This window comes from Gorilla gorilla, chromosome 16 (genome assembly GCF_029281585.2).
Source record: "Gorilla gorilla gorilla isolate KB3781 chromosome 16, NHGRI_mGorGor1-v2.1_pri, whole genome shotgun sequence".
NCBI classification, from domain to species: Eukaryota; Metazoa; Chordata; class Mammalia; order Primates; family Hominidae; genus Gorilla; species Gorilla gorilla.
Window position 1 is genome coordinate 51992475 of NC_073240.2, and position 25798 is coordinate 52018272.

At 41.3% G+C, this 25798-nt stretch overlaps 1 protein-coding gene across 4 annotated transcripts in view; it reads right to left on the minus strand.

The window, feature by feature from the left end:
- CYP19A1 (cytochrome P450 family 19 subfamily A member 1) overlaps window positions 1-25798 on the minus strand; it is a 129957-nt gene that overhangs the window by 10075 nt on the left and 94084 nt on the right. For 3 of the 4 annotated variants that reach the window (XM_055363007.2, XM_063698547.1, XM_031002137.3), the window contains exons 2-6: window positions 24627-24809; window positions 18714-18864; window positions 9623-9777; window positions 4219-4395; window positions 405-519 (exon numbers count right to left, since the gene is read on the minus strand). In XM_055363007.2, coding sequence (XP_055218982.1) covers window positions 405-519; window positions 4219-4395; window positions 9623-9777; window positions 18714-18864; window positions 24627-24771 — 743 coding nt within the window. In that variant the 5' untranslated portion in view covers window positions 24772-24809. Of the gene's footprint in view, window positions 1-404; window positions 520-4218; window positions 4396-9622; window positions 9778-18713; window positions 18865-24626; window positions 25340-25798 lie in introns of those variants that run through there. The other variant, XM_055363008.2, reaches the window with a different exon arrangement.

Genomic DNA, 25798 nt, shown 5'->3' on the forward strand with positions numbered 1-25798 from the left:
TGTTAAATTCATTCAAAAACAACACAACTATAAATTGATTCTGTAGTTCCAGTTTTTTAGTTGTGCAAAGATAATTTTGACAGACATTAATGACAGGATCAGTCAACCCTTCTCTTCAACTCAAAATACACTAGTGTCCTAGTTCCCAAGCTGAAGATCCCAGACCACACACTCAGCCCCCTTGCCGAGAAGCTGCCCAGCCAAAGGCTTCATTTACTCTCTGGTCTGGCCAAATGCAGCCAAATTGCTGTAAAAAGTGTTTCATCAGCAACTTAATCAACAGCTCCCTTGTGGGCTCTAGAGAGCAGAAAAGTTACCTGAGAGGCCAACAAAAACAGCAAAGACACAAGGGAAAAAAACCAATCCAATTGTACTCATAAATCTTCCAAAGTTGTATTACTTACACAGACTTCTCATACTTTTTGTATAGCCAAGAAATCTTAAAGAAGATGTCTGGTTTGATGAGGAGAGCTTGCCATGCATCAAAGTAACCTTGGATTTTAACCACGATAGCACTTTCTGTAGGAAAAAAAAAAACACACACACACACAAGAAAGAGCAGTTGAGCAAAATGTGAGCCTAAGAAGGTTGCTCTGAGCAGAAAACATTCCCTGCAGATTCTCCTAACAGTCTGGGGGTTCTAAGCTCAGCAAGATTCCATCTTCAGTAGGAGTTTTAGCCACGTGAATACCACTAGACAAATCAAGCACTGATTTGTTCTCCTTGCCATCCAAATTGGCCTACTTAACCAGTGAGTTGCCAGTTTTCAAGTTTGTGTTTTCAAGTTTTCAGCCTAGAATTTCACATATTCTCCTTGGGCTGAGCTTTCAACTAGCTCCTGTTTCTCTGTACAAATGGAACTAGTAATTATGGCTGTTATGGCCTTCACTCTGGTACCTGGGAGTGTAAAAAGCAGAGCCTGTTAGGTGGCTAACAACCACATTTTAACTTCATTTGGTGCTGGGTAAGCAGAGCCATGAAGTGGACAGTTTATCTGGATTATACACTTAATAGCTTCTAATCATGTTCTCATGGTGCTTTATTCATTTTTCCCCCATAACACTCATCACATAGCTTTCATAGTTATTTATATTCAGTCCAGAGTGTAGAATTCATCTTGTGTTCTTTAATGCCTTGTCCTAAGCCTCACATACAATCAGCTCTTAATAAATGCTCTTTAATTAAATTGAATACTAGAGGAAATAAACCCTTATTTTTTCAAATTATACCAGATAATATACAAAAGGGAAGAGAACAGACATATATTTCCAACTGCTAAATACCAGTCACCATGCTAGCTAGGCGCTTTGTGAAAGAGATTTTTAATTTCATCTTCATATTCTTGCCATGGACATTGTGGTGTCATCCTTTTGCAGTTGAAGAAATTGCAACTCATAGAAATTCAGAAGCTTGCCCAAAACCATACAGCCAGTGTGGCTGACAGGCAGACCCTGAGGCTGGAGCTGCTTCTGTCTGACCTCAGGACCATGTCCTTTTCTCTTTGCTTGCACTGGGTCCCTTAGGCAAATTGAGAGTTTAACAAGGACCCCTGTGAAAAGGGATTATGTAACTCTGTGGGTTGCACAGGTTTGCCAGCATCATAGTCTGCATCCAAAAATGAATGGAGAGATTTACAATTCCTTTTATATGATCCTTCCTAATGAGGCAAGGCTAGAGGGGGACCTGGAAGCCTAGACTTTTAAAATACATGCCTGTTTCACTTTAGAAGTGATGTCTGTAGAACAGGCACCCTGGGAGTGGCATCCCTGCCTGAAAAGAGATCAGGTGAGAAAGTGTGACTAAAACTTCTTCAAGTGATTGCGGGCTCCCATCCAAATGGCCATCAGATGAAGTGTCTCCAGCTCTTGTATGGAGTAGCTGGAGTAGGGGAGATGCGGCAATAGGGAGGGCTTATAGCTTGTCTATGTGCCCAAGTGTGGTATACCAGGTAGCATGTGTTCCAGTTCAGCTGGTTGGGGCAAGTGTTAAAAGTACGCATTGTTCCTCCGCCTGGAGTGTTCTTCCCTCATATCTGCCTGTGGCTTGTGGCCTCACTAAATTCGAGCTATGGTCAAATGTCTTCTCTGCAGAGGCCTTTTCTAACCACCCTCTCCATGACATCTGTGCCCACACCCACTGTTGCCCTCCTTCACTTCCTGTCCTCTTGCCCTGCTTTATTTTGCCTTCAAGCCACTTATTATTGCCTAATATTTTATTAGATATCTATTTCTTTTCCTGTCCACATCACTCACTGGAATGTAAGCCCCTTGAAGGCAAGAATTTTATCTGTCTTGCTCACTGTTATGTCCCCAGAACCTAGAACAGTGCCTGGCATAAAATAGGCAATCAATAAATGTTTGATGAATGAATGTATGAATCAATGAACACTGGTGTAAGTTAATTCAGGAAAAGTCACATTGAGTTGTACATACTTAATGCCAACAGTAGAATGGAATTAATCCAAATGATTTTCTATTGATACATAATGGATATACATATTTAGGGGTACCTGTAATATTTTGATAGATTTGTATAATGTGTAATAACCAAATCAGGGTAATGAGGATATTCATCACCTTAAACATTTATCTTTTCTTTATGCTGAGAACATTCAAATTTTCTCTACTAGCTACTTGGTTGTACATAGATTATTATTTATTTTCTTCACTACACTGATGTTTTGAACACTAGGTCTTGTTTCTTCTATCTGCCTCTATTTTTGTACCCATTAATCAACTTCTCTTCATCTCTTCTCTCCCCACTACCCTTCCCATCCTCTGGTAACCACCAAACTACTCAAATGATTAATGTTTGTTTTTTTGGTGGTGGTAGAGTTGCATGCACAGTTTTTTTTTTTCATCAGTAGAGTGATTTGGGAGGATTTATAGGTTTTTAGGGTATATTCACTACTAGGGTTACAAAATGTATGAAGTCACAATATGAGTTATGGATTTAAGAATCTTGTTTAATAATAAATTCTGTTCCTCTTGAGGCAATATAAGGCCAATGCTTATGGATAAGAAGTAAAAACAAAACAAATTCTATTATTCAAGGGCATAATAAGCATTATGTCAACTGTATAAATATTTAGTGGTAAATAATGTTCTAAAAGACACCTGAAAGGGCTTGTGAATTTTTCTTTGTGTACATGTATTAGTACCTTATGCACAGACTACTAAAATGGAGACTAAAACATTCTTTAAGAGTAATACATAATATAAATGACTTTAAGAAGAAAACAAAAAGGGTGTATCAGAAAGAATGCCAATTCTTTAATTCCTATACTTTCCAGGTTAGTGTGTGGATAAAGGTCACAATGGCAATAAAAAATGTAACCCATAGAAAACAGTGTAAAACAATTAGGTACAAGTCCAGTGAATTCCATTCCTGTCAGGTGTTTGATCATTAGGTTAAAAAGTTATCAAATAATTCAAGGACTTTTGCACAATGGCACAACTTTTCAAGAACTAGCTGAAATATTGGCAGTTGTACTCAAGTTGCAAATTGGTTTAATCCTGCCAAAATAAAATCAAGTTCTATGAGTTTGACATGAGCATGCACATGTTTTAATATTCATTTCTGTATCATAGTGCGGAAGGTAGCCTTATGAGTGAGACATCTTGTTAAGGTTATAAATAATAAATGGCAAACATGTATATACAGCAATTTTTAATATTGTTTGGCACACATTAGATACTACGTTAATGGCAGCTAATATCGTCATTTCCATCAGCATCAGTATCACCAGCAATATCGACATTTTTATCATATAGGCACAATGTTTTCATGTTTAGTAGCTTTGAGGGAGGAGTGTGTGTATATATGTGTGGGTATATATGTATATATGTATGTATATATCATGCCCAAAAGAACAATTGGAAATGGTTAAATATATAAAGTTGATTGGTGGTAGGATATGTTAATAACCAAATGAACTAATCACATTTGTTAAGTTTCAACAGTGGGTAGAATTCTATTTCCTAGAGTAATGAGGAAAGATACAAAAGGCTAGTAGATGCTGGCCCCTACTTTATGGAAATTTATATTTTATAAGTGAACAAAGCAGAAACACTAGGGAAAAAAATGAGGAGTACTTAGAAATGTTTAAACAAGAGCAATGTAGAAAATGGCATGTGATTCCTTTGGTCTGCTATCCCTCCTAGCTCCTTGTTCAATAAAGGACAGATGGTCAGGATGTGAGAGTGAAAATTTCAGTACCGTCCAAAGGGATCCTCAAGAAGAGCGTGTTAGAGGTGTCCAGCATGACACGACGCAGAAGGGTCAACACGTCCACATAGCCCGATTCATTGGTCACCTCCTCCAACCTGTCCAGATGTGTTTTGAGGGATTCAGCACAGACTGTGACCATACGAACAAGGCCGGGGCCCGACAGAGCTGCAGAGTACACATCAGAGAATCAGCCATCACGAACTCCAGGGCACACACATAATCATGCCATTTTGGCTTTTTATGTTGGAGCTTAATTGTCCACAATTTTTAATTTAATAATTGGGTGGAAGTTTTCATAATCTTTTCGTATGCTTTTCTGTGGTCTCCTAATTTTCCATAAGCATGTACTATCCTATGGTTAAGAATGAATGAACGGAAGGAGATAGGGACAAATATTATTTTAAACAAACTATTAAAAATTAAACTTTTTTTCATGCTCTAGCCAGCCATTTATGAGATTGCAAATGAAACATTTAGTACTTGTGGTCATAAATCACAAATCAGTGATTTTTTCATATTTATTGCATACATTTCCCTCCAAAGATGATTTGGATTTGCCTAGGGTCATATTTATTTTGCGTTTCAACAGGTGGCAGGATATTATTGGAAAACTGGTCAAATTGGATCCTAACTGTTTGATCTAAGGTGCTTCCTGTTTAAGTGTAAAAGGCTAGTTGTAAAAATCCCCCAAAGTGCCCTTCTCTTAATTTTGATTTCTCTTCAAACTACTTCCAGGTTTATTTTACTCAGCCAATGGCATGACAGCTAAGCAATTCCTTGCTTGCTTGCCAGTCTTCCCTCACTGAACTGAGAGCTCTTTAAGGACAGTGACAGCTGCTCATTAGCATTGCACTTCAAGCTGATGGTCCGTGGGGGCCTTCGTACATATTTTTTCAATAGAGGAATGAATGAATGAATGAAAATAGAGTAAACTGGCTTTGATCTTACTCTTGCCCTGTTCATATCTGAGCAGTGGCTGGTGGGTCCTGATGGTAGGTGGCCTACACAGGAGGGTTTAACCCTTAAAGTGCCCCTTTCTCTCTTTGTGTTACGTTTCTTTAAGCATCTTTTAGGAGTAATCTCTTTTTAAGTCTTTTATTATTCAGGTTTGCTGTTAACATCAGAGTCTTTGAAATGAGATGAAAAATATTGGGAAACTTTGTAGACGTAACTCCAGAAGAAGACTATCCTCTCTCTCTCTCTCTTGCTCTCTCTCTCTCTCTCTCACACACACACACACACACACACACACTGGGTTAAGCTGTGGAATCCCCATGCCTAAAGGTATACTTTGCAAATAAGAAAGGAGGCCTGAGGACTGGTCCTAGACTTTTGAGATTTCCATACATCTTGGAAGGAAGGTTGAGGAAGGAGCAGGCTTTCTGACCATAGGAAGGACTTGGCAGATATGAAAGGCCAGGATGTTGTTCTCTGGGTGACTGCCACTTCAGCAAGCAGGACAAATGACTCAACCCTTTGTGTGGAAGGGTTGGCTTAGAATGTCACTTGTGGTTTTCTCCCAGGCCGATGCATGATTTGCCTCTGTGTTTAAAGAGCTTGAAGCCACATGCCAAATTTATGGGCAAAAATGTAATAACATGGCTTATAGGCAGTGGTATGATGTAGATATGATTTAATTTTTAAAATGTGCTAAAAAGTATTGACTCTATCTAGTGAAAAGAAAATTGGGCAACAATCAGCAAATACCATCAATATGGACACATTTCTTGGCAGTTTTGGGAAACACATGCTATTTCTTCACCCCTCGCCCCCACCCTTCCCTACCTCCCAAGATGGGTCATTGCCTAAGTTGCACTTAACTATTTCTCTACAGACTCACCCAGTAAGTCAATACTTTCATTAATGTTACTGATTTAGATACTAAAACTTGTGCCAAACTTTCCACTATATCAGGAAAACCAACAGGGAGTCTAACTCCAAAAGGAGATTCACTGAAAAATGCTTAGGACCCTCATTGATTATAGAAATGTCAGACACCACAGTGAACTTTCCAATAAGCAATTATCCCCCTATTTCCTGAGATTATGAATTTGGGTCCGTTATGTAAGACTTTTTGTAGAAACCCTGATCTTCCCTATAGAAGGCTGTCTAAAAAAAAATCACAAAGATGTTTTGCTTAATTTCCAAGTACTATAGGGTCTACTACTGTAGGGTCTACCCTTTTGACATCTCTTGAAACCACAGCCTCCCCTCCACCCTTCCTGCATCACTGCAGTAGCTCCTAAATGTTCTCACTGCTCACAATCCTGCTTCCTTCCAATTAGTCATTCTCTCTGCTACCAGAGGGATTTTTATAAAATACAAATATGTTTATGTTATTCTGCTTAAAATCTTTAGTGATTCTCCATAGTTTTTGAGATAAGCTCAATTCCTTGCCTTAACTGAGAGGTCTTTGGTGATCTGGCCCTGCCCTCCCCTTGGCCACGTCCCTGAATGTATCAGCACCAGGCACAAGGACTTACCGACAGGGCCCTGGATGCATCATGTCTATCTATTCATCTGTGCCTTTGGTTATCCTATTCTTTACTCCTAGAATATTTGTCTTTTGTTTTCTTAATTAGCTTCTACCTTCATTTAAAACTCATTATAGGCATCCATTCCTCTGAAAAGTCTCCCCTGCCCCTCAGTGTGCTTTAGATGGCCTGTTCATCTGTACTTGGCATTACTCTGGGCACACCGCCAGCATTACCATCACCTAGGGTAGTATTTGGTGATGTGCTGGGCTGCCCCTTCCTAATTCAAACCTCTCTCCCCCATTATAAGTTCCTGGAGGGCAGGAACCACATCTTGTTTGTCATTGTATCTTGGTACCTAGTTCAAAGATGAGAACGGTGGGGGTTAAACAAATGGATGAACTTAGAGATTCTTTTAATTAGCTCTTGCATGTCAGGGTAGAGGATATTGGTATGTGAAAGTTAACTACTAAATACTAGTTCATATATTCCTAATACACCTGAGCCAAATGAAAAAGTCAAATGTACATTTCTACGGGATCTTATAGCATTATTTCATTTGTTCTTCACAACAGCCCTTGAGTGCAAGTTTCGTAACATTTATCACCTTTTGTGGATAGGGGAACTGAAGCTCAGAAAGGCGAAGTGACTTGCCTAAGGTCAGATAGGTAGCAAGTGGCAGTGCTGGGACGCAAACTCACAACCTGTAATACTAAGTCCTATACGTTTTCCATTAATTCATTCCATAGTTTTATAAGGTATAAAGAGATTTATCTCCCCCAACATGAGTGATAGGCAGAATAATAGCATCCTAAATTTGTCTGGGTCATAATCCCCAGAACCTACTAACATGTTACTTTACATGAAAACGGGGACTTAGCAGATATGACTAAGGTTAAGGACCTTGAGATGGGGTGGGCCAAACCTAATCATGAGTTCTTAAAGGCAAAGATTATAGGTTCACGTCTGTGATCCCAGCACTTTGGGAGGCTGAGGTGGGCAAATCACGAGGTCAGGAGATCGAGACCATCCTGGCTAACATGGTGAAACCCCATCTCTACTAAAAATACAAAAAATTAGCTGGGCGTGGTGGTGGGCACCTGTAGTCCCAGCTACTCAGGAGGCTGAGACAGGAGAATGGTGTGAACTCAGGAGGTGGAGCTTGCAGTGAGCCAAGATGGGGCCACTGCACTCCAGCCTGGGTGACAGAGCAAGACTCTGTCTCAGAAAAAAAAAAAAAAAAAAAAAAAAAAAGCAAAGAACCTTTCCAAGCCGAGGTCAAAGCCAGAGAGAGATGGGATGACAGAAGGTGGGTCAGAGAGATGTAATGTGCAAAGGACTCAACCCACTGTTGATGGCTTTGAAGCTGGAAGAAAGGCCACAAGCCAAGGAATGTGGCTGGCCTCTAGAGCTGGAAAAGACAAAGAAAGAGAGTCTCTCCTAGAGCCCCCAGAAAGGCACACAGCCTTGCCTATGCCTTGGTTTTCAGCTCATTGAGATCCATGTCAGACTTCTGACCTACAGAACTGTGAGATAAATGTGTTCTTTTAAGCCACTTAGTTTGTGGCAATTTGTTACAGCAGCAATAGGAAAGTGATACACTGGGGTCTACAGTAAGAGTTGTGCTGAGTCCTGGTGAGGGACGGCAGCTCTGAAGGCTGGGCTCAACACCCAGTGGGCAGAGGTACTGGCATAGCTCCCGCCATCTTAGCAGGCACATGGAAGGCAGCTACCTAGGTTCACAGCACGGGCTGCTGGAGGGAAGGCTGTGAATAGACAGGGCCAGACCTAAAATCATCTAGCCCCAGATTCCACCACTGACAAGGTTTCCAGGGTATGATTATCTTTCTTTATGCTTGATAGTAATGTCAAGGGTTAGTCGTGTGTATTCCCCAACAGTTTCATTTCCAGCATGATGAGGTTAAGGGGGAAAACCACTGGATAAGGAAGCTTGCAACTGGGTCTCAGCTCATTCATTACTCCCTATTTTGCCTGGGTGAAAATCATAACTTCGTTGGAACTTTATTTCCTCAACTGTTAAAATCAGAGGCTAGATGACAGATATGGTCCCTCTCAGTTCTAAAATTATCTAATTTCATACACAAATTGCTTCCTGCTAAATCATCTGGGCTGTCAGTCAAGCACTCAGCAAACACATTGTTTGGCCGTGTTTAAATCAAACATATGGGTGACATGCTAAATTCTTAACTGAAATGACTCTAAATATATAGCTACATCTCTTCTTTTGCCTATAAAATTGCTTTGCACATCAATAAGAAGAAAAGAATTTGTGGTGATTAAGAAATATAGGCTTCAGGGCTATATTCCGGGCTATCATTTACTAATGTTTGGACCTTGGGCAAGTTACTTAACCTCATTTTCTGTGAATTGTAGGTGATAACAACATTTACCACATGGGGCTGCCATTCAAGTGTTTAGAACAATGGCTACAACAGAGTAAAGGTATAATGAATGTTAGCTCTTCCTCCTTTATTGCAGTAGAATTCAAAATATGATTTCAGACTAGGAATGATAGCTCATGCCCGTAATCCCAGCACTTTGGGAGGCCGAGGCAGGTCAATCGTTTGACTCCGTGAGTTTGAGCCCAGCCTGGTCTCAAATATGGCGAAACCCCATCGCTACAAAAAATACAAAAATTAGCCAGGCATGGTGGTGCACATCTGTAGTCCCAGCTACTCGTGAGGCTGAGGTGGGAGAATCGCCTGAGCCTGGGAGGCGGAGGTTAGAGTGAGCCAAGGTCGTGAGCCAAGGTCACTCCTGCCTGGGTGATAGAGTCAGAGCCTGTCTCAATAAATAAATAAATAAATAAGTAAATAAAATATTTTAAAAATATGATTTCAAAAAAGGCACATTCATAGACAAAAAAGAAGATTGTAGCTAACTAAGTACCTGCTTACCTTTCATAAAGAAGGGTCGAGTTGTTTTCCAGAGATCTGGATTGTTGTTAAATATGATGCCTTTCTCATGCATACCGATGCACTGCAGCCCAAGTTTGCTGCCGAATCGAGAGCTGTAATGATTGTGCTTCATTATGTGGAACATACTTGAGGACCTGAAAAGACAGGAAACTTTGGTGTCAGTTTTTAAGGGTCAGGAGAACTCCTGGTGGTACATTTTGACTAGGAGGTAGCTCTCTTAGCAAATGCATGTTGCTCCAAATGCAATGTGCATGATTTCTAGTATTCGGGTTGAATAAGCACTTCTGTTAGCATGAGGACATCCTTCTCCAGTTGAATCATTTCTACCTACTGACTCCCTGTTTCAACATCACCAAAGATAGAAAACACACACACACACCCATATACCATTCCTTACTTCTCTTTCTTCTCTAACCTCACCAAAATACTACCCACTACTGGAGTCAGAGCTGCAAGGCTGTTAAGAAGTTGAACCCTCCATACCACCAGAGCCAGAAGAACCTCCAGCCTCCCAGGTATCATCCAGCCTCACTCCACAAAGTGCCACTCACTACAAGAGTGAGCCACAGAATCAGAAGTTTGTGGAATTACTAAAGTCTTGTTTTCCTATTTTGGAACCAGCAGTTTTGCCTAGTACCACCCAACTCCAGTCTCTAATCAGGCCTGCCCCCTCCAGTGGAGTATCAGTCAGGGCTTGAAAAATATCTCCTTGGGCACTTCTTCTAGCCCTGAGCTTGGCCAGCGCCTGGCTGGACTGGCATGCAAAGTTCACTGTGGTAGTAAAGGAAGCTATTTTGGGGCTCTGCATTCCATCATGACTCATCAAAGTCTCCAGGGTCACAGAGTTCTCCCACGACACAGGATGTGATGAGTCATGAGATAGGGCAATTTGCATGATGCTCAATTATGCAAATTCAAGATGCATTAGATGTCATTGGTATTATCTTGATTTTAGATGTTGTTGTTACTTTCTTGGTGAACTTAATATTTATACAAAATTTCATGTATTAATTGCAACTTTGGTCCTCCCTCTCCTCTGGTCTCCCGAAATTTTGTTTCACAGCTGCAAATTCTCCCACTATGGAGGTTTTCAGAACAAATAACCCTCAAAGATTGGAAGTGGTTACTATAATATCTGCAATTGGTTCTCAGGTTGGAGAGACTCTTGCTCCTCCATCTCCTAGTTGACACTTGGCTCCTAAAAGGATACCTTTGCCTTAATGAGGTTGTTCAGTTAATGCCTGTTGAAATACATTCCCAGAGGACTCTAGACCAAAAAAGCGCTGCTCTGGTTCAATGTATTAGGTTTTGGGCTAAGTATTAATCCAGCTCTCACATCTGCGATGTGTTCCATAGTCCTATTTAAGCTTTAAAAGTAAGCCCCTGAAATAATGGTAGTGTCAAGAAATTAGAACAGGATTATTATTGTATAATAACATATAATATATAAGGTGTGGTAATGTGTGCCTGTAGTCCCAACTACTTGGTGGGCTGAGGCAGTAAGGATAGCTCGAGCCCTGGAGGTTGAGGCTGCAGTGAGCCATGATCATGCCACTGCACTCCAACCTGGGTGACAGAGCAAGATCCTATCTCAAAAAAAAAAAAAAGCAGAGTTATTATATAAATAACTTATTAATATTTATTTCAGGAAAAACCACCTATTTTCAAATAAAAACACTATTAAATATTCTCTTGATCTGATTCCAGATAATATTCATCAAATAATCCTAAGTTTTGGACATGTTTGCCTCTCCCTAGCAAAAATAAATAAATAAATAAATAAATAAATAAATAAATAAAAATCCAGATGCTTCCGTTTGTATTCTGGGGAATTACTTTGTTTGACGTTTCAAATTTTGTCATATATAGAAAAATTATGCTATAGGAAGGAATGGAATTCTTACTAATTAAAATATTTGAAAACTCTAGCTTTACTTAACTTCCCCTCCATCATTCTATAATTAAAGCAGAAATTAAGTAATTTATATATTCTTTATTCACAAACTAATATTTAAAAATTTTAAACACTTAAAGGACAAACACTATTTTTCTGCTCTGACCCTGGGGCTTTTGCATACTGCATTAATCATATTGGCCTGTCCATTTCATTTAAGAACTTGCTAATCAGTTTTAAAAAGAGAGTAAGAAACTCCAAACATAAAACAAACCCAACGAAATATTTGCTAGTTATTAGTAATAAAGAGCCAACCTTTAAAATTCTTGTGTCCTTTAGGGGGCACCAACATCTCAGCTATTTTGAATCCAAAGCTCAGGCTTGTCAGGGACAAAGCTAATCAGGCCGATGTGATAAACCAAGGGATGTGTGACTGGACACAGATGAGCAATTTAAAACAAGGTCACTTACTAAAAGTAGGCTGGATTTATCTAACCAGAGTAAATCAGAAAAGTGAAGAGAAGGTCAGTGATGAACTAAGGACCCCAGCCCAGAGCTCCTCCTGGCAGTCAAGACAGGCCTGGCGCTGGCTTGTGGGCCAGCCTGCAATACTGCCAGAGGCAAGTGTTATACTGATTATTTGGGAGAGTGAGGATTTCTTAGCACTGAGGAGAGTCCAGCTGAGTCCCCAACCTCAGCAGGGACAGTGCACAGCGTTGGGTGTCTGATCACTAGGGTTATTATCCCTCATTAAGCATGACTGAAGATAAAAGACATCTCCAAAGATGGCAAACCTATTGTCTCTTCAAAATGAAAAGTAGTCAGGGAGTAAGCTCTTAGGTGATGAAAAGAAAGCCACCTGAGTTCTGGGATTAAACAATTCACACACTTGTGGGCAGATTCAACAGTGATGAGGAGGCAATTAATGGAATAATTGGTGCCTTTTTTTTTTTTTTTTTTTTTTTTGAGACAGAGTCTCACTCTATTGCCCAGGCTGGAGTGCAGTGGCGCAATCTCAGCTAATTGCAAACTCCACCTCCCAGGTTCAAGCAATTCTCGTGCCACAGCCCCCTGAGTAGCTGGGATTACAGGCACCCGCCACCATACCCAGCTAATTTTTTGTGCATTTTTAGTAGAGACAGGGTTTCACCATGTTGGCCAGGCTGGTCTCAAACTCTTGACTTCAAGTAATACACCCACCTTCACCTCCCAAAGTGCTGGCATTACAGGTGTGAGCCACTGCACCCGGCTGGTAACAAACATTTAAAAACACTTGCCTCATGTAGATCTGTTCCATCAGTCCTATCACCTTTTCACTGTCCTTCACTTCTCTAATATCCTCACTTACCCAGCTTAAATTCTAGGTGACTACAAGAGATAAACAATCTTTATAACAGAGGAATCTCACTGTAACCACCTAACCAGTGATCAAATTTAACATCAGTGCTAGTGGGACAACCTGTTACTCATCTTCTGATGTGATATGAAGTTCCTAGTACTACTGAAGTGTTATTGCAAAAATGTGCAACCTTAATCTAATTGAGCCTTTAGACCCAATTTTCAGTTTATAAGAAATACAGAGAATAGATGAATATAGTAAATGACACCCTGATGAAACAGTGAGAGAAATTCAGAATGTGGGATATGTTATAGCTGACCTGGTCTCTTCAAAATGTCAATGTCACAGGGGGAAAAGTGTGGCAGGGGGACGGCTCTTTCAATTTTCCTACTCATTTGACAATTTTCTTAACAGAAAGTTGGGAAAAAATTACTGTCAATCATTAAAATTAAAATACCCTTCCCTGAATCCTCAACTCCCTTGACCCTCTTCTTACTTTGTCATGGTTGTCTGGTAAGACCACACTCTAGCTAAATCCAACTCTTAGCTTATTCTGTGCTTGCACCTGGCAGTTGAAGTGGGCTGGGGAAAAAAACCACACATGCGCACACATGTGTGCGCATGTGTGTACGTTAGCGCACACGTGCCTGCTGTCAGGTCTCAGTTAAATTCAAGTGGGCCCTCAGTGTCGCTGGCAATGCTACTGCATGTCCCCAGCCCATTCACTCTCTCACTCTTCTAGATGACTATTATATTCTCCCTACTCAGCCCCAGCTGAAGACTTTATTTCCAATTTTCCCAAGAAAGTGGAAGCAACTACAAGAGAATCTCCACAATCCCCAACGACCCGGACCTGTGCCCATATATTCCACCTTCCCTCCTATTACTATGGAAATTCCATGTCCCTATTCAAGGCCAACCCATCCACTTGTCCCCAGGGACCTCTTCACATCTCACCTAGCACACTCTTTCTTTCTCTTCCATCAACAATCATTTGATTTTCCTCCATAACTGACCAGTCCCCCTACAACTCACATGCTGTAATTTCTCCTATTTTAAAAATCAAAATTCCCTTGCCAGCACATCTCACTCATCTACTGGCCCATTTCCTGCCTTCTTTATGGCAAACTCCTTGGAAGACTTGTCTACACTTGCTGCCTCTGATTCTTCTCCCCCGATTCTCTTCTCTGGTCAGACTTTTGCCCCCACTAGTCCATTGAAACTGCTCTTGTCAAGGTCACCTGTGACCTCCCTGTTGCTAAATGCAGTACTGAAATCTCCATGCATTCCCTTGCCCCATCAGTGGTATTTGACGTGGTTCACAATTTTCTACTCCCTGATATGGATTCTTCACCTGGTTTTCAGACATTACACTTTCCTGGTTTTCTCTTCTCGGTCTAGCTGCTCCTTCTCAGTCTCTGTTGCTAGTTTCTGACCTATTTACACTAGAGGGTCTCAAGGTTCAGTCCTCTCTACTCAATCATCCCACTCAGATGTCAACTGGGCATGTCACATCTAACATGTCTGGAATGGAACCCTAATCTCTCCCCTTCCCAAACTTGCTCCACCTATCTCAGGACACGATGTCCCCATTCAATGCAAAACTGGACAGCACTTTGACTCTTTTTTTTTCTCTCACACCCTACATCCAATCTGTCAGCAAGTCTGTTGGCTTTGCCTTCAAAATATGTCCAGAATTTTCCCTCATCTCTTATCAACTCTACTGCTACGACCTGGACCAGCCACCATCACCTCTTGCCTAACTGGTCTCTCTGTCCCCATCCCTTGTCCTCTTGCACCTATTCTCAACAGAGCAGCCAGAATGATTCTGCTGAAACATAAATGAGTCATATGTGTCAGTCCTCTCTCAAATTCTTCAGTGGCTTCCTTTCTTGCAGGGGGTAAAAGCCGGAATTATTACAATGGCCTGCAAGGACTGATGTGATTTGGTACCCTGTTGCCTCTCTCATCTCCTGTATTCTTCCACTCAGGTTCTCGCCTTAGAATATTGGCACTTGCTGTTCCTTCTGTCTAGAATGCTTTTCCGCCAGGTCTCTGCATGGGCTACTTGCTCATTTCCTTTAGGTCTTTATTTAAATGCTATCTTCTCAGTGAGGGCTGCCTGAACCACCTGTTTACAATCACACCTGCGTCTCTACAACTGGTCCTCCCCCATCCTCCTTCCCTATTCTTTTTCTATGTAACACCTATCTGCCTGATAACAGTGTGACCAACTATCCTGGTTTGCCCGGGACTATGCCAGTTTCAGCACTGAAAGTCCCACATCCTGGGAAAGGCCCTGGTCCCAGGCAAACTGAAACAATTGGTCACTCTACTGATACACTATATATTTTACTTGTTTATTGTTGAGCTAGTGACGACATATTGCTCCATGAGGTAAAGGAATTTTGGCTGGTTTGTCCACTGCTGTATTCCCAGAGTTTAGAACAATGTCTGCTGCTATACATAGTAAGTTTTCAAGAAATATTTAATGGATGAAGAGCCAATAATGACTATTACAACTTAGAATCATTCAGTGCTTAGTATATAATAAATTCTCAGTAAACGTATATTCACAGAATAAATGAAGGAAGCACCTGTAAATGATGTGTAAATTTGCACATCATTATAAGACAGATGTAAAAATATAACCCTAATTAGTATGTTAATTGCTAACATATGCAAATATAACCCAAATTAGCATGCTAATTGCTAATTTCCCTTTATGAGGTGCTACATAAATTTTTTTGTATTCATGACAAAAACTAATCTAGGGACATATAATGGACATATAGTGTCATACGCAGCACCTACAGACCTTCATTAATTTAGAGTACAGCTGCCTGGGTAGCTGCCTGGGGAACGGTGCACACATCATCTACAGCTCACCAGATGGACCGTGCCTCCACGCCCCCAGTGGCACACGCGGCATCTCAGCAGCGCACATGCCTGACTTCTCCCCTGAAGTTCTGCAGCCCCTACTACTTTGGGACGAAGCTGCTTGGAAAAGTTGGACCATAATTTCTACACAGTTGTAATGACTACAGACCTCAAACTTTTCAAAAGAAAAAAAAATCTGGCAAACTATTCAAATAAAAATAAAAATCTTTCTGAGGTCCAATGGGGTCTTTTCAAGAGGTACGGGGAGTGCTGGAAGGGACTTGAAGAGCAGGCAAGGAAAGGAGATGGGGACAAACATGTCCTATTCCCGCGGGGAGCTCAGCCTTTAACAACAAAATTGAACTGCTCTGAGGCAATTAAAGAGAACACAAAGACTCCAACAAGTGAAAAGCCTGAGAGGACAGGAAAAGGAAAGAACTGGGAGAGCTGGGGGTAGTGTGGGTGGGTTGTGGCTGCGTCTCAGCGTGCACCAGCGCCTGAGTCGGTCGGGGTTGTTGGAGTCAGTTTCCTAATTAAGACTAGCGGAGTGGTCAGATGCCACCCCCACTGTAGCGAGCAAGCACTTCAGGAACTGTCTTTGGAAATTCACGGAGTTTTTCTGGAGATTTAAGAATCTAGCATCGAAATATCTAGTATCTCAGAATGATTTCTGTCCTGGTACTGTGGTCCTTTCTCAAGTCTATCATTCTTTACTCCAGTTCTAGTCTTAAACCTCCACCACCTTAGCGTAAGACAAAACCAGTCCTGCATTGCTGTTTCCCGTAACCCCGGGGAGAGGCCCTCCTGCCCCAGGAGCTTCCTCCTCCACCCGCTCTGTAGATGGAATGTTCTCAAACTCCCAGGGGAGTATTAAACACCACTGATGCCTGAGTCCTACCCCCAGAGGTTCTGATCTAAAAGTGGGGGTGTGGCCTGGGCAGTGGGGCTTTGAAAAGCTCCCTGGGTGACTCTAAGGTACAGCTAGGGTGAGAGGCACGGCACTGTGCTAGATCCTGGGCAGCAGGTAGATATCCTTCTAGATAAATATCCTGGGGGTCACTTCACCTGTCTGCTGAGGGAAAGAGGTGATGGGGAAGGCAGACCCTGGGCTGGGGAGAGCTGAAAGGCAGGTGGCTGTGCGGGGAAATGAAAGAGCAGCGGCAAATGTTCCTACCCCCAAACCCGAACACCAGTGCTTCCAGGATATTTGTGAGACCATAGCCAGTTGTAAAAGTGACTCAAGTACTGATTTTTTAAAATGAGAACATATCAAGAACGTATCATAGTCACTTAAATTTGGCTAACTAGAGCCTAATAGACCAGGAGAATTAAAATAAAAAAGTAATTATGATCTAGTTCTTAGAGCAGTGGTTCTCAAACTCAAGTGTGCAGCAGAATCACCCGCAGACTTTGTGAAAACACGGATTGCGGGTCCTACCCCAGACTGTCTCATTTAGTAGGTCAGGGTGAGGCCCAAGAACGTGCATTGCTAACAAGTTCCCAGGCTTGTTGATGCTGCTCGTTGAAGGACCACACTTTGAAAACTACTGCATTAGAGTACTTCACAATGAACCCAATGAAATGATGTTTCCACCTGAAGCCATTTCTGTTTAGTTGTGTGAGGTCTGCCTCAGCTACTCTTAAAAGTGCTACAACACAAAACTGAATGAAACAAACAAACAAAAATCCCAGGTCGAAAAAATTCTTTTTGGATAGTTTGAAATATTTGGAAGTATTAAAATAATACCAATTTCTCCCCTGCTCCCTTCTTTCAATATCTGCTTCAAATATTTGGGCTTTGAGGATACCGTGGTATTTTATGAGATGATGAATGTAATCTTGACCTGAAAAAATTATGTAGTTTAGAAAAGCTTCACTTACTTTTGAGCTATAGTTTTTGTATCTGAATGAATAATTCTAACAAATTGGTAAAACACCCTGGTCAGCTTTAGTTTGTGGGTAAAGCTGTATCAGGGATTACGAATATAAAAATGCATTAATGAGACAATGTTTGCAGATAGCTTTGATAAAAGTCTGCTAAAGCTGGCTGAAAGTCTAGGGAAATACGCCATCTTTGAAATTCTCCATTTTCTAAGATCAATAAACAAGAAAACAAGTATTTCACCAAACTAGTTCCTTATAGTCAATTCCTATTTAGTTAACCATAGAGCTAATTCAATCTGCTAGTTATCCACAAAATATAATAATGCAGAGAGGGAGGACACTATTTTTTTAAATGGGTAATATTGTTCCTGATTTATGTAAGATCACTCCACCGGGATACTCGCATAAAGTCATAAATGGGAAAGCAGCATGTGAATTACTTCTTTTTCTACTGTCTTGTTCTTTTCTTTTTTCTTTACTTTAATCGGATTCAGCCAAGGTCAGCTTACCATCTGCTCTTTTAGAGGTGCTCAGTTGCTTGGCAGGAGAATAAATTAGCAAATTGCTAATCAGATACCTCTGCCTCAGGTTTGTTTTATTTTTTAAAAGACAGGGTCTTGCTCTGTTACCCAGACTATAGTGCAGTGATGTCTCGGGTTTTATTTTTGTTTTCTGTGGGTTTTTTCTTTGTTTGTTTGGCTTGGTTCTTTTTAATGTTTATTTGTGGTTAAGACCAAAAAACTTGGGAAAGCAGAAAAGATAACACCTCTCCCTAAAGTATGTTTTGTCAAAATCAAATTATCTGGCTTCTAAGTTTCCACGTTCACTGCTCACAGAGATTGTAAATAATTTCCCAACTTTCCAGAGTTATTTATGTACTGCTGGCTTCAATTCAAGCAAAACCCAATTATTCTGTTTGCAATGTTAGATTTCTGGGGATTGCTCACTTCATTTCAGTGGTAAAAATATAGCGTTAGAAACAAAGACATCAAGATTCAAAATAAAGTTGTCTTAAGTGGAAAAAACTCCAGCCTCGATTTAAAAAGTATGTCTTTGATTATGAACAGACTCACTTGCTGATAATGAGTGTTTCCTCTCCAGAGATCCAGACTCGCATGAATTCTCCATACACCCGGTTGTAGTAGTTGCAGGCACTGCCGATCCCCATCCACAGGAATCTGCCGTGGGAGATGAGGGGTCCAATTCCCATGCAGTAGCCAGGACCTAGGACAGGTGTCAGAGCATAAGCAACATCTTAGTCACACCAAAAATTGCAACTGCGTTGTGTTACTCCTGTTTTTGTTCTTTCATAGCTAAGTGTTCTTTACATGTGATGTATATCTGTGAATCACGAATAAAGTGATTTGAAACAAAACAAAACAAAAGCCTCACGCTTAACATGAGGCTCTTCACTTCTCCATGAGTAAAAAGGAATTCAGTATCCACACCACACTAGTTTTATTTGGTCTCAATCATTTCAGTCTGAATGAACTGGGGTGTGTGTGCTAATTTCTTCCCAGGTTAACTGGTATCATTGAGTTTCTAATACAAGTCAATTGGTGCATTTGGTAGCAAACATGGAAACGCTGATGAGTGACAATCTGGCAGATCTGTTTGGCGCCTAGTTTTTTCTGGAAACTTTTGGTTTGAGTGCCCCGGTTGACACAATGGGTGGGTTAAAACTGGTCTGTAGTTTTGTAGGAAATCTTTCAACTGAAAGAAACAAGATCTACAAGGAGAATGTCCAATCCAAGAACATCTATTTCTTTTGTTACCCTCAAAAAAGACTCTGTTTAAGAAAAGGCTCTTAAGCTAAATCTCATTAGGCAAAATAAAGCTAAGAGTTGAGGAGTCAGGCAATGGGTCTTTGAGCCTCTAGATTGGAGTTTGAGTCCCATGATCTGGTTTTAGCCGAGAGTAGTGGCTGCTTACAACCTTGCTTATGCAGAGGATGGCAGAATTGTAAAGAACATGCATCTGGGGAACAACTGGGGAATTTGGTGCTGCTTATATCAGAGAACAACCTTGGTACCTTGATTTTACTGGTGTTGGTAAAACGTTAGATTAAAAAGTTTTAGAATGTTTTCAGGAGTTGACAAGTAGCAGTTTTTCTAAATGTTTCTCCTTTAATTCCATTCTGTCAGTGAAATCATTCTGAGGCCAAAACATGCCTAACTACATGAGACAGCATTCTCACCTTATGGGCAAAAGTTGTGTAATAATATACATAGTGTAAGCTTTTGCTTGAATCATCTGAATTGGATGTTTAATCCCAAACACAGCAAACAGTGTTTAGTCTTTTACTTTGTAATAGCTGAGTTAATATGAGCAAGACTGTCAGCTCTTTTTTCCCTTTAAATAAAAGATCTTTGCTAATACCTATAGAACCAAAATATGGTCTAAGGTTATTAATCTTGTGATTACTTTAGTAACACTACATTATACAGTAGATGACTGACTTTGTATTAAAATAATTTCATTAAGCTCTTTAAAAGATTTCCACAGCAGATTTGACTGAATATATATTTCCTTAAACTGCCATTAGATATATTAACTTTTAATCAATTAATATATGCATAATATAATATCTCACTGGATATTTATAGCTTGGCACATTGTAGATGCTCAACAAATGTTTCCTGAATACATTTTAAAAATTAATTAGGCATGTGTATCTAATATAAAGGATGAAGTTTTAAATGCCATTCTTTTTTTTGAGACAGAGTCTCGCTCTGTTGCCCAGGCTGTAGTGCAGGGGCATGATCTCGGCTCACTGCAGCCTCCACCTCCCGGGTTCAAGCGATTCTTCTGCCTCAGCCTCCCGAGTAGCTGGGATTACAGGCTTGTGCCACCACACCCAGCCCGCCATGTAAAAATCTTAATATTTGTGACCTGCCATTCAAATGTAAGCTGTGACGCAGGAGAGATGTATCTACTGAAAAAGGGAGATTGAACCTTGTGCTTAGATTAAGAACCTGAGTGTTCTAACCAGAAGAGAACCAGAGTTTTGAGTCCCTAGCGATCAATTGTATATCAGCTTAATTCATCCAACAAACAATTACTGGTATAGATACTACTGGTATAGACACTAAAATTAGGGACTGGAGATGTTATAAGTATAATGGTCCCCATCAGAGTCTAGGGGCAAGAGAGGAGAGTATGTCAAAAATAATTACTAAATAAAAGAATGTTAACACAGTGTGACCTTTTCATTTACGTGTATATCTTAGGCCTTCTACCCACCCTCCAGCTGGAGAGAAGAGTGCTGGAGGAAGGTAGAAACTTTGGCAAAATATTAGGGAAATATTCTGGTTGTAGCCACATTAAGCTGATCGTTGCTTCTCAGATTTGGGAATGCTTATCTAGGCATGCAGTGATTGTGGGAGCCTCTTTCACACCCTAAAAGAAGCAGTGAATACTTTGCTGCATTTTTGTACAGAGACAGCCTCCTTGGAGCCAACAGCTGGGACCTCTCCCCAGCTGTCCTAATCAACAAGCTGTTGCTTTCCATGCCTTACAGATGTACACCATAGAGAAACCTGTGTGCACATATACATTCAGAACAGCTCTGTTCACAATAGCCCCAAACTAAAGACACCTCAAGTGTCCCTCAACAATGGAACTGGCAATTAAACCATGAGATATTTATATAACTCAATACCCTATGGCAATGAAAATGAACTACACCTGCATGCCACGATGTGGATGGATCTTAGAAACATACTATTGAGCAAAAGAAGCAAGATAGAAGAATACATAATGTATGAATTGACTGCTAAAACCTTTAAAACAAGGCAAAATTAACCTGTATTCTCTGGGATGTGAAATTATGTGGTAAAATGATAAAAAAAAAAAAAAAAAGAAAGGGAGTGACTGTCACAAAATCAAAGACAGTGTTTTGCTCTGGAGTGAGAGAGAGAGAGTGATTGCAAAGGCCACGAGGATCTTCTGGAACAAGGGTAACATCCGCTTTGTCAGGCTGCATTGTGATGGCAAATTTCTCACCGCACTGTCCAGTTTTCTGTGAAATATTATCTTAACAAGAAAAAGAGGAATGTCAGTTGCCATGCTTTTTTCCCCCCTAGTTCCCTGCTCTGGGATGTGGTACCCAGGGCAGAGCATGGCATCTGGAGGGAGAGGACCCTTGTTTAGAGCTGGGGATGGCTATACATCCTGGGGGAAGGGAGAGCAGCCAGTGCCAGGTGACTGTGAGTCCTGACCCAGATCAGTGGTCTGGGAGCAATTTTTCAGAACTGAAGCTTCCAACCCCGCCCCCCTCCCCCGGCCACTCCCCCTCCTCCGCAGGAATGACCCTTTCCTCAGGACTTTCATAGCCCCTACCTGGCACTAAGTCAACCACCTATGTGTGTGCCCCTGACTGTCTTTACTACTTTTATATAATCCCCTCGGGGCAGAAACCACATCTCTTTAATCTTTTCACACATCCTCCTGCCCCTAAGCAGGAAAACAGGGCAGCCTGTTTACTTAGCAGTAAATACAGCTAGAAGAAGCTTAGATATGAACCCCAGTTTCATCATTACTAGTTGTATGACTCTTTGAGTCTCAGTTTTGCCATCTACAAAACAGACACAAACACACCAACCTCACCAGAGAAAATGGGCACGAAACTGCTTTGTAAATTATAACTCACTTAAGGGCTTTAAATCATTATAAGTCCCTCCAGCTTTCACTGGTCCTGAGCTTTCCTGACTCTGTGCTTCCCCTAAACCTCTAAAACCAAGAACCTAGAGAGCCACTGATTAAAGGGAGCTGTCAGGAGCTCAGGAGTATTGATCAGCAAAAGCCACCCCAAACAAGGCCAATTTTCTTATCTTCCCTCCCCCAGCCAGAAACCATAGGATCTCACAGTCTGTGCTACTAGTGGATTCTAACTAGACCTTCTGCTTTCAAAAGGAAAGTGTGAAACTAGAAACTACCTGTCTAGCAAAATGATCGTCAACCTGGGCTTTAGGACTTCCTGGTGGTCCCCCTACATTCCCACTTTCTGTCCAGCTGGGGAGATGACAAGCCATTTCCCTTCTCTGGGCTTTAACCATTCACTTGTAAAACGACGAGTTTGAACTCCATGGCTTCTCATGCTTGTCATAGCGTTTTGTCTGGGCAAGGCAGATCAACTCCCTGGGTCTCAGTTTCCCCTTCTGTCAAATGAAGAAGTTAGGCTCATATTTGTGGCTCTCAACTTTGGCTGCTCATAAAAAATCAGGAAGGGAGATTTTTTTAAAAATAGCAACCCCAAACTAGCTGAGCTCCTACCTCAGACAGTGCTGAGAATCACTGTGCTACTTGATCTGACTGTCAGTGGATCAGCATGATGGCCCTGGCCCAGAAATGGTGGACAGAGTGAGGTGCTGCCTACTCTCCCACTGATCCAGAGCTTCAGGGCTGCTGGTTCTCAGGCTTGTCCTAACAGGCTGACCTCCTTGGTCAAGGGTCCAAGGAAATTCCACCAGTGCTGATTAACATAAGCATCTGGGGGGACTTTTTAAAAATGCATGTATCTAGGCCTGAAGAGTCTGAGTCAAAAAGTCAGGAGCAGGGTCCACGAATAGAAATGTCAACAAGCTCCTACCTGCTGGGTGTTCTTACATAGACTTAAAAGCTTGAGAACCTGTGGCTCACTGGATGGGCAATGCTGCGTGGGCAGTGCTGGACTCTCCTGGACTGATTGTCTGCTAACGCAGACAAATTGGAATTTAGCACCTGAGCCTATGAAGGGAAGAAGAGGAAAAAAAGGCTTTCCACCCCCACCACTTACTCACCCCACCCTGACCATTCACTGACCCTGACCTAGAAGCCCCTTTGGGAGAGGAGAAATCCAGTGAGGAAGGGCCACACTGGGGAACAGAGTTCAAGTTAAAGACCATGAAACAGTTGTCCCTTAGCTCTGAGCCTCCCTTCTCTAGAGTTGACCCTGTCAGGGAGCAGAGAACAAAATTAACTAAATGTTCCTTTAAACTGGGCATTAAAGTAATCTAAAATATCAGGCTGAATCAGGCAGAGAGACAGGCAATTATCTGGAATGTTAAAAAGAATCCACACACACAGCATTCTGTGCCAGCCCCATGCTCCCACTTCTGATCCCACTGCGACGAGGCCCACCACACTTACCAGTGTGTAACTATGCTCTTAAAGTCTCATTGGATATCTTATGGAATTGGGAACAGATGTGTCTGCAATGAAGCATTTTCACTGAAACCTAAAGAAGCAGTCTGAAATTTCAAGTCATTCTGAATTAATCTGATATCTGATCATTGCAGCTTTAAGGGTGGAAGGGTGGGGTTTTCTATTGAGATTATCTGGATAATTATATTATTCTCTGCTTTTGATTGACCCACAGATCTTGTTGAAGATTCTCTTGGGGTATGATGTTCCAAGAGCACTGGAGTGGTCCCCATTTTTCTCCCACTACCAGGCTCCCATAAGGGTCGAATGGGATCCAGACAGTGGGAGAAAAATGGGGACCACTATCACCACATTCCCAAGAATAAGAGAAAAGGATGAGTGGAATAAAGAGAAGGGATAAATACAAGACAAAGAGGGGGCATGGAGGAAGCAAAGTGAAAGGGAGAAGAAAAGCAGTGAAGAAGGTGTTCCAGAGACATTTTCACCTTCAGAGCAAAATTGCAATCTATTTTTTAAAAGTTAACCAGAAAACCCTGGAATTTTACTTTACTCCACCCCATCTTGAGCTTGTTTTAAAGGGTACTCGTGCCAAGTCTACTTTACGAAAGCACAGCACAGAGTGGAAGGGTTTATCTAAGATATTTTTTAAGTGCGTTCATTTAAAATGTGCAGATAATTGGTCTGAAAATTTTCTCCCAAGTCCTCATTTGCTAACACAGACATAGTCTTCAGAGATCTTTCCAGGTTTGCTTTTTGTCCTTTTGCAAAATTTTCTTTACCATCATGGACCAAAATCCCAAGTAAATAATCTCTTTAGATACAGAAATAAATGACTGACTTACCTGGTATTGAGGATGTGCCCTCATAATTCCACACCAAGAGAAAAAGGCCAGTGAGGAGCAGGACTGGCATGGTGGCAGCAGGCATGGCTTCAGGCACGATGCTGGTGATGTTATAATGTATCGGGTTCAGCATTTCCAAAACCATCTTGTGTTCCTTGACCTCAGAGGGGGCAATTTAGAGTCCTGTGGAAATCGAAGGGACAGAAAAATTACAGAATCCCCTAAAAGGTTCATCTATAGCTCCTGTTGCTTCAGAGGGTGCTGTACAGTACAGATTCACTTACTGTTTTATAATGTGATCAGACATTTAGGCAAGACTAATTTATGGTTACAAGTCAAAACAAGGAAGCCCAAGAAAGATCTTTTGGCTTGAATTGCAGCATTTCTGACCTTGGTAGAGTCTCAGGTTCCTTTAGACACTTGGTCTGATAGAACCTTATCATCTTGCCCTTGAGTGGGTAGAGTGACGTGCATTCCCAATTGAAAGCCAAATTTCTTGCCAAATTATAAGAAAATAAAGCTCATTCTAGAGGTGGAGTCATTTTGTGACTTCATCAGCAGGTTTTGTTTAGGCAATCGTCTTCCCTTGAAGCCAAATCAATTTAAAAACAAAAAAAGCAATCCCCCAACTCCCCTTTTTGACCAAAATGACTTTTTTGATCAAAATAGTAAGTTTCTACAGTAAGAACACATTTCTTGGGCATCGTTGAGGTCTTCTCAGAGCCTTCCATCAGTTTGTCTATTGAATTCAAAGTGACTCACTCAGGCCATCTCTAGTGACTTCAATGAAGATCTAAAATCTCTTGTACCATGGGCCAGATTAAACAGTGTCCCTAGGGACCGGCCAACGGTAGTGTGGAAAAAAAGAATTGTAGAGGAAGAATAAGGGAGAAGAGAAAGAAAGGAACGGGGAAGGAGGAAGAAAGAGAGAACAGGCAGAATAGGATGCCACCAGCAATAGGCTCAGGTGCCACTCAGGAACCTCATTCGAAGAGCAGCTAACATCCTGTGCAAGACAATCAATTTACAGTCTGATGTGCTGGTTCTGCTGTGTTTTTCAACATGCCATTGAATCTGTCTTTTCAGCCAGGTTTTGTAATCCCTTTACTCTCAGAACAGAGTTTCAGGGATGGTAGGTAGTCTGTAGCTGAAGAGGTGTAGGTTGAACAAAC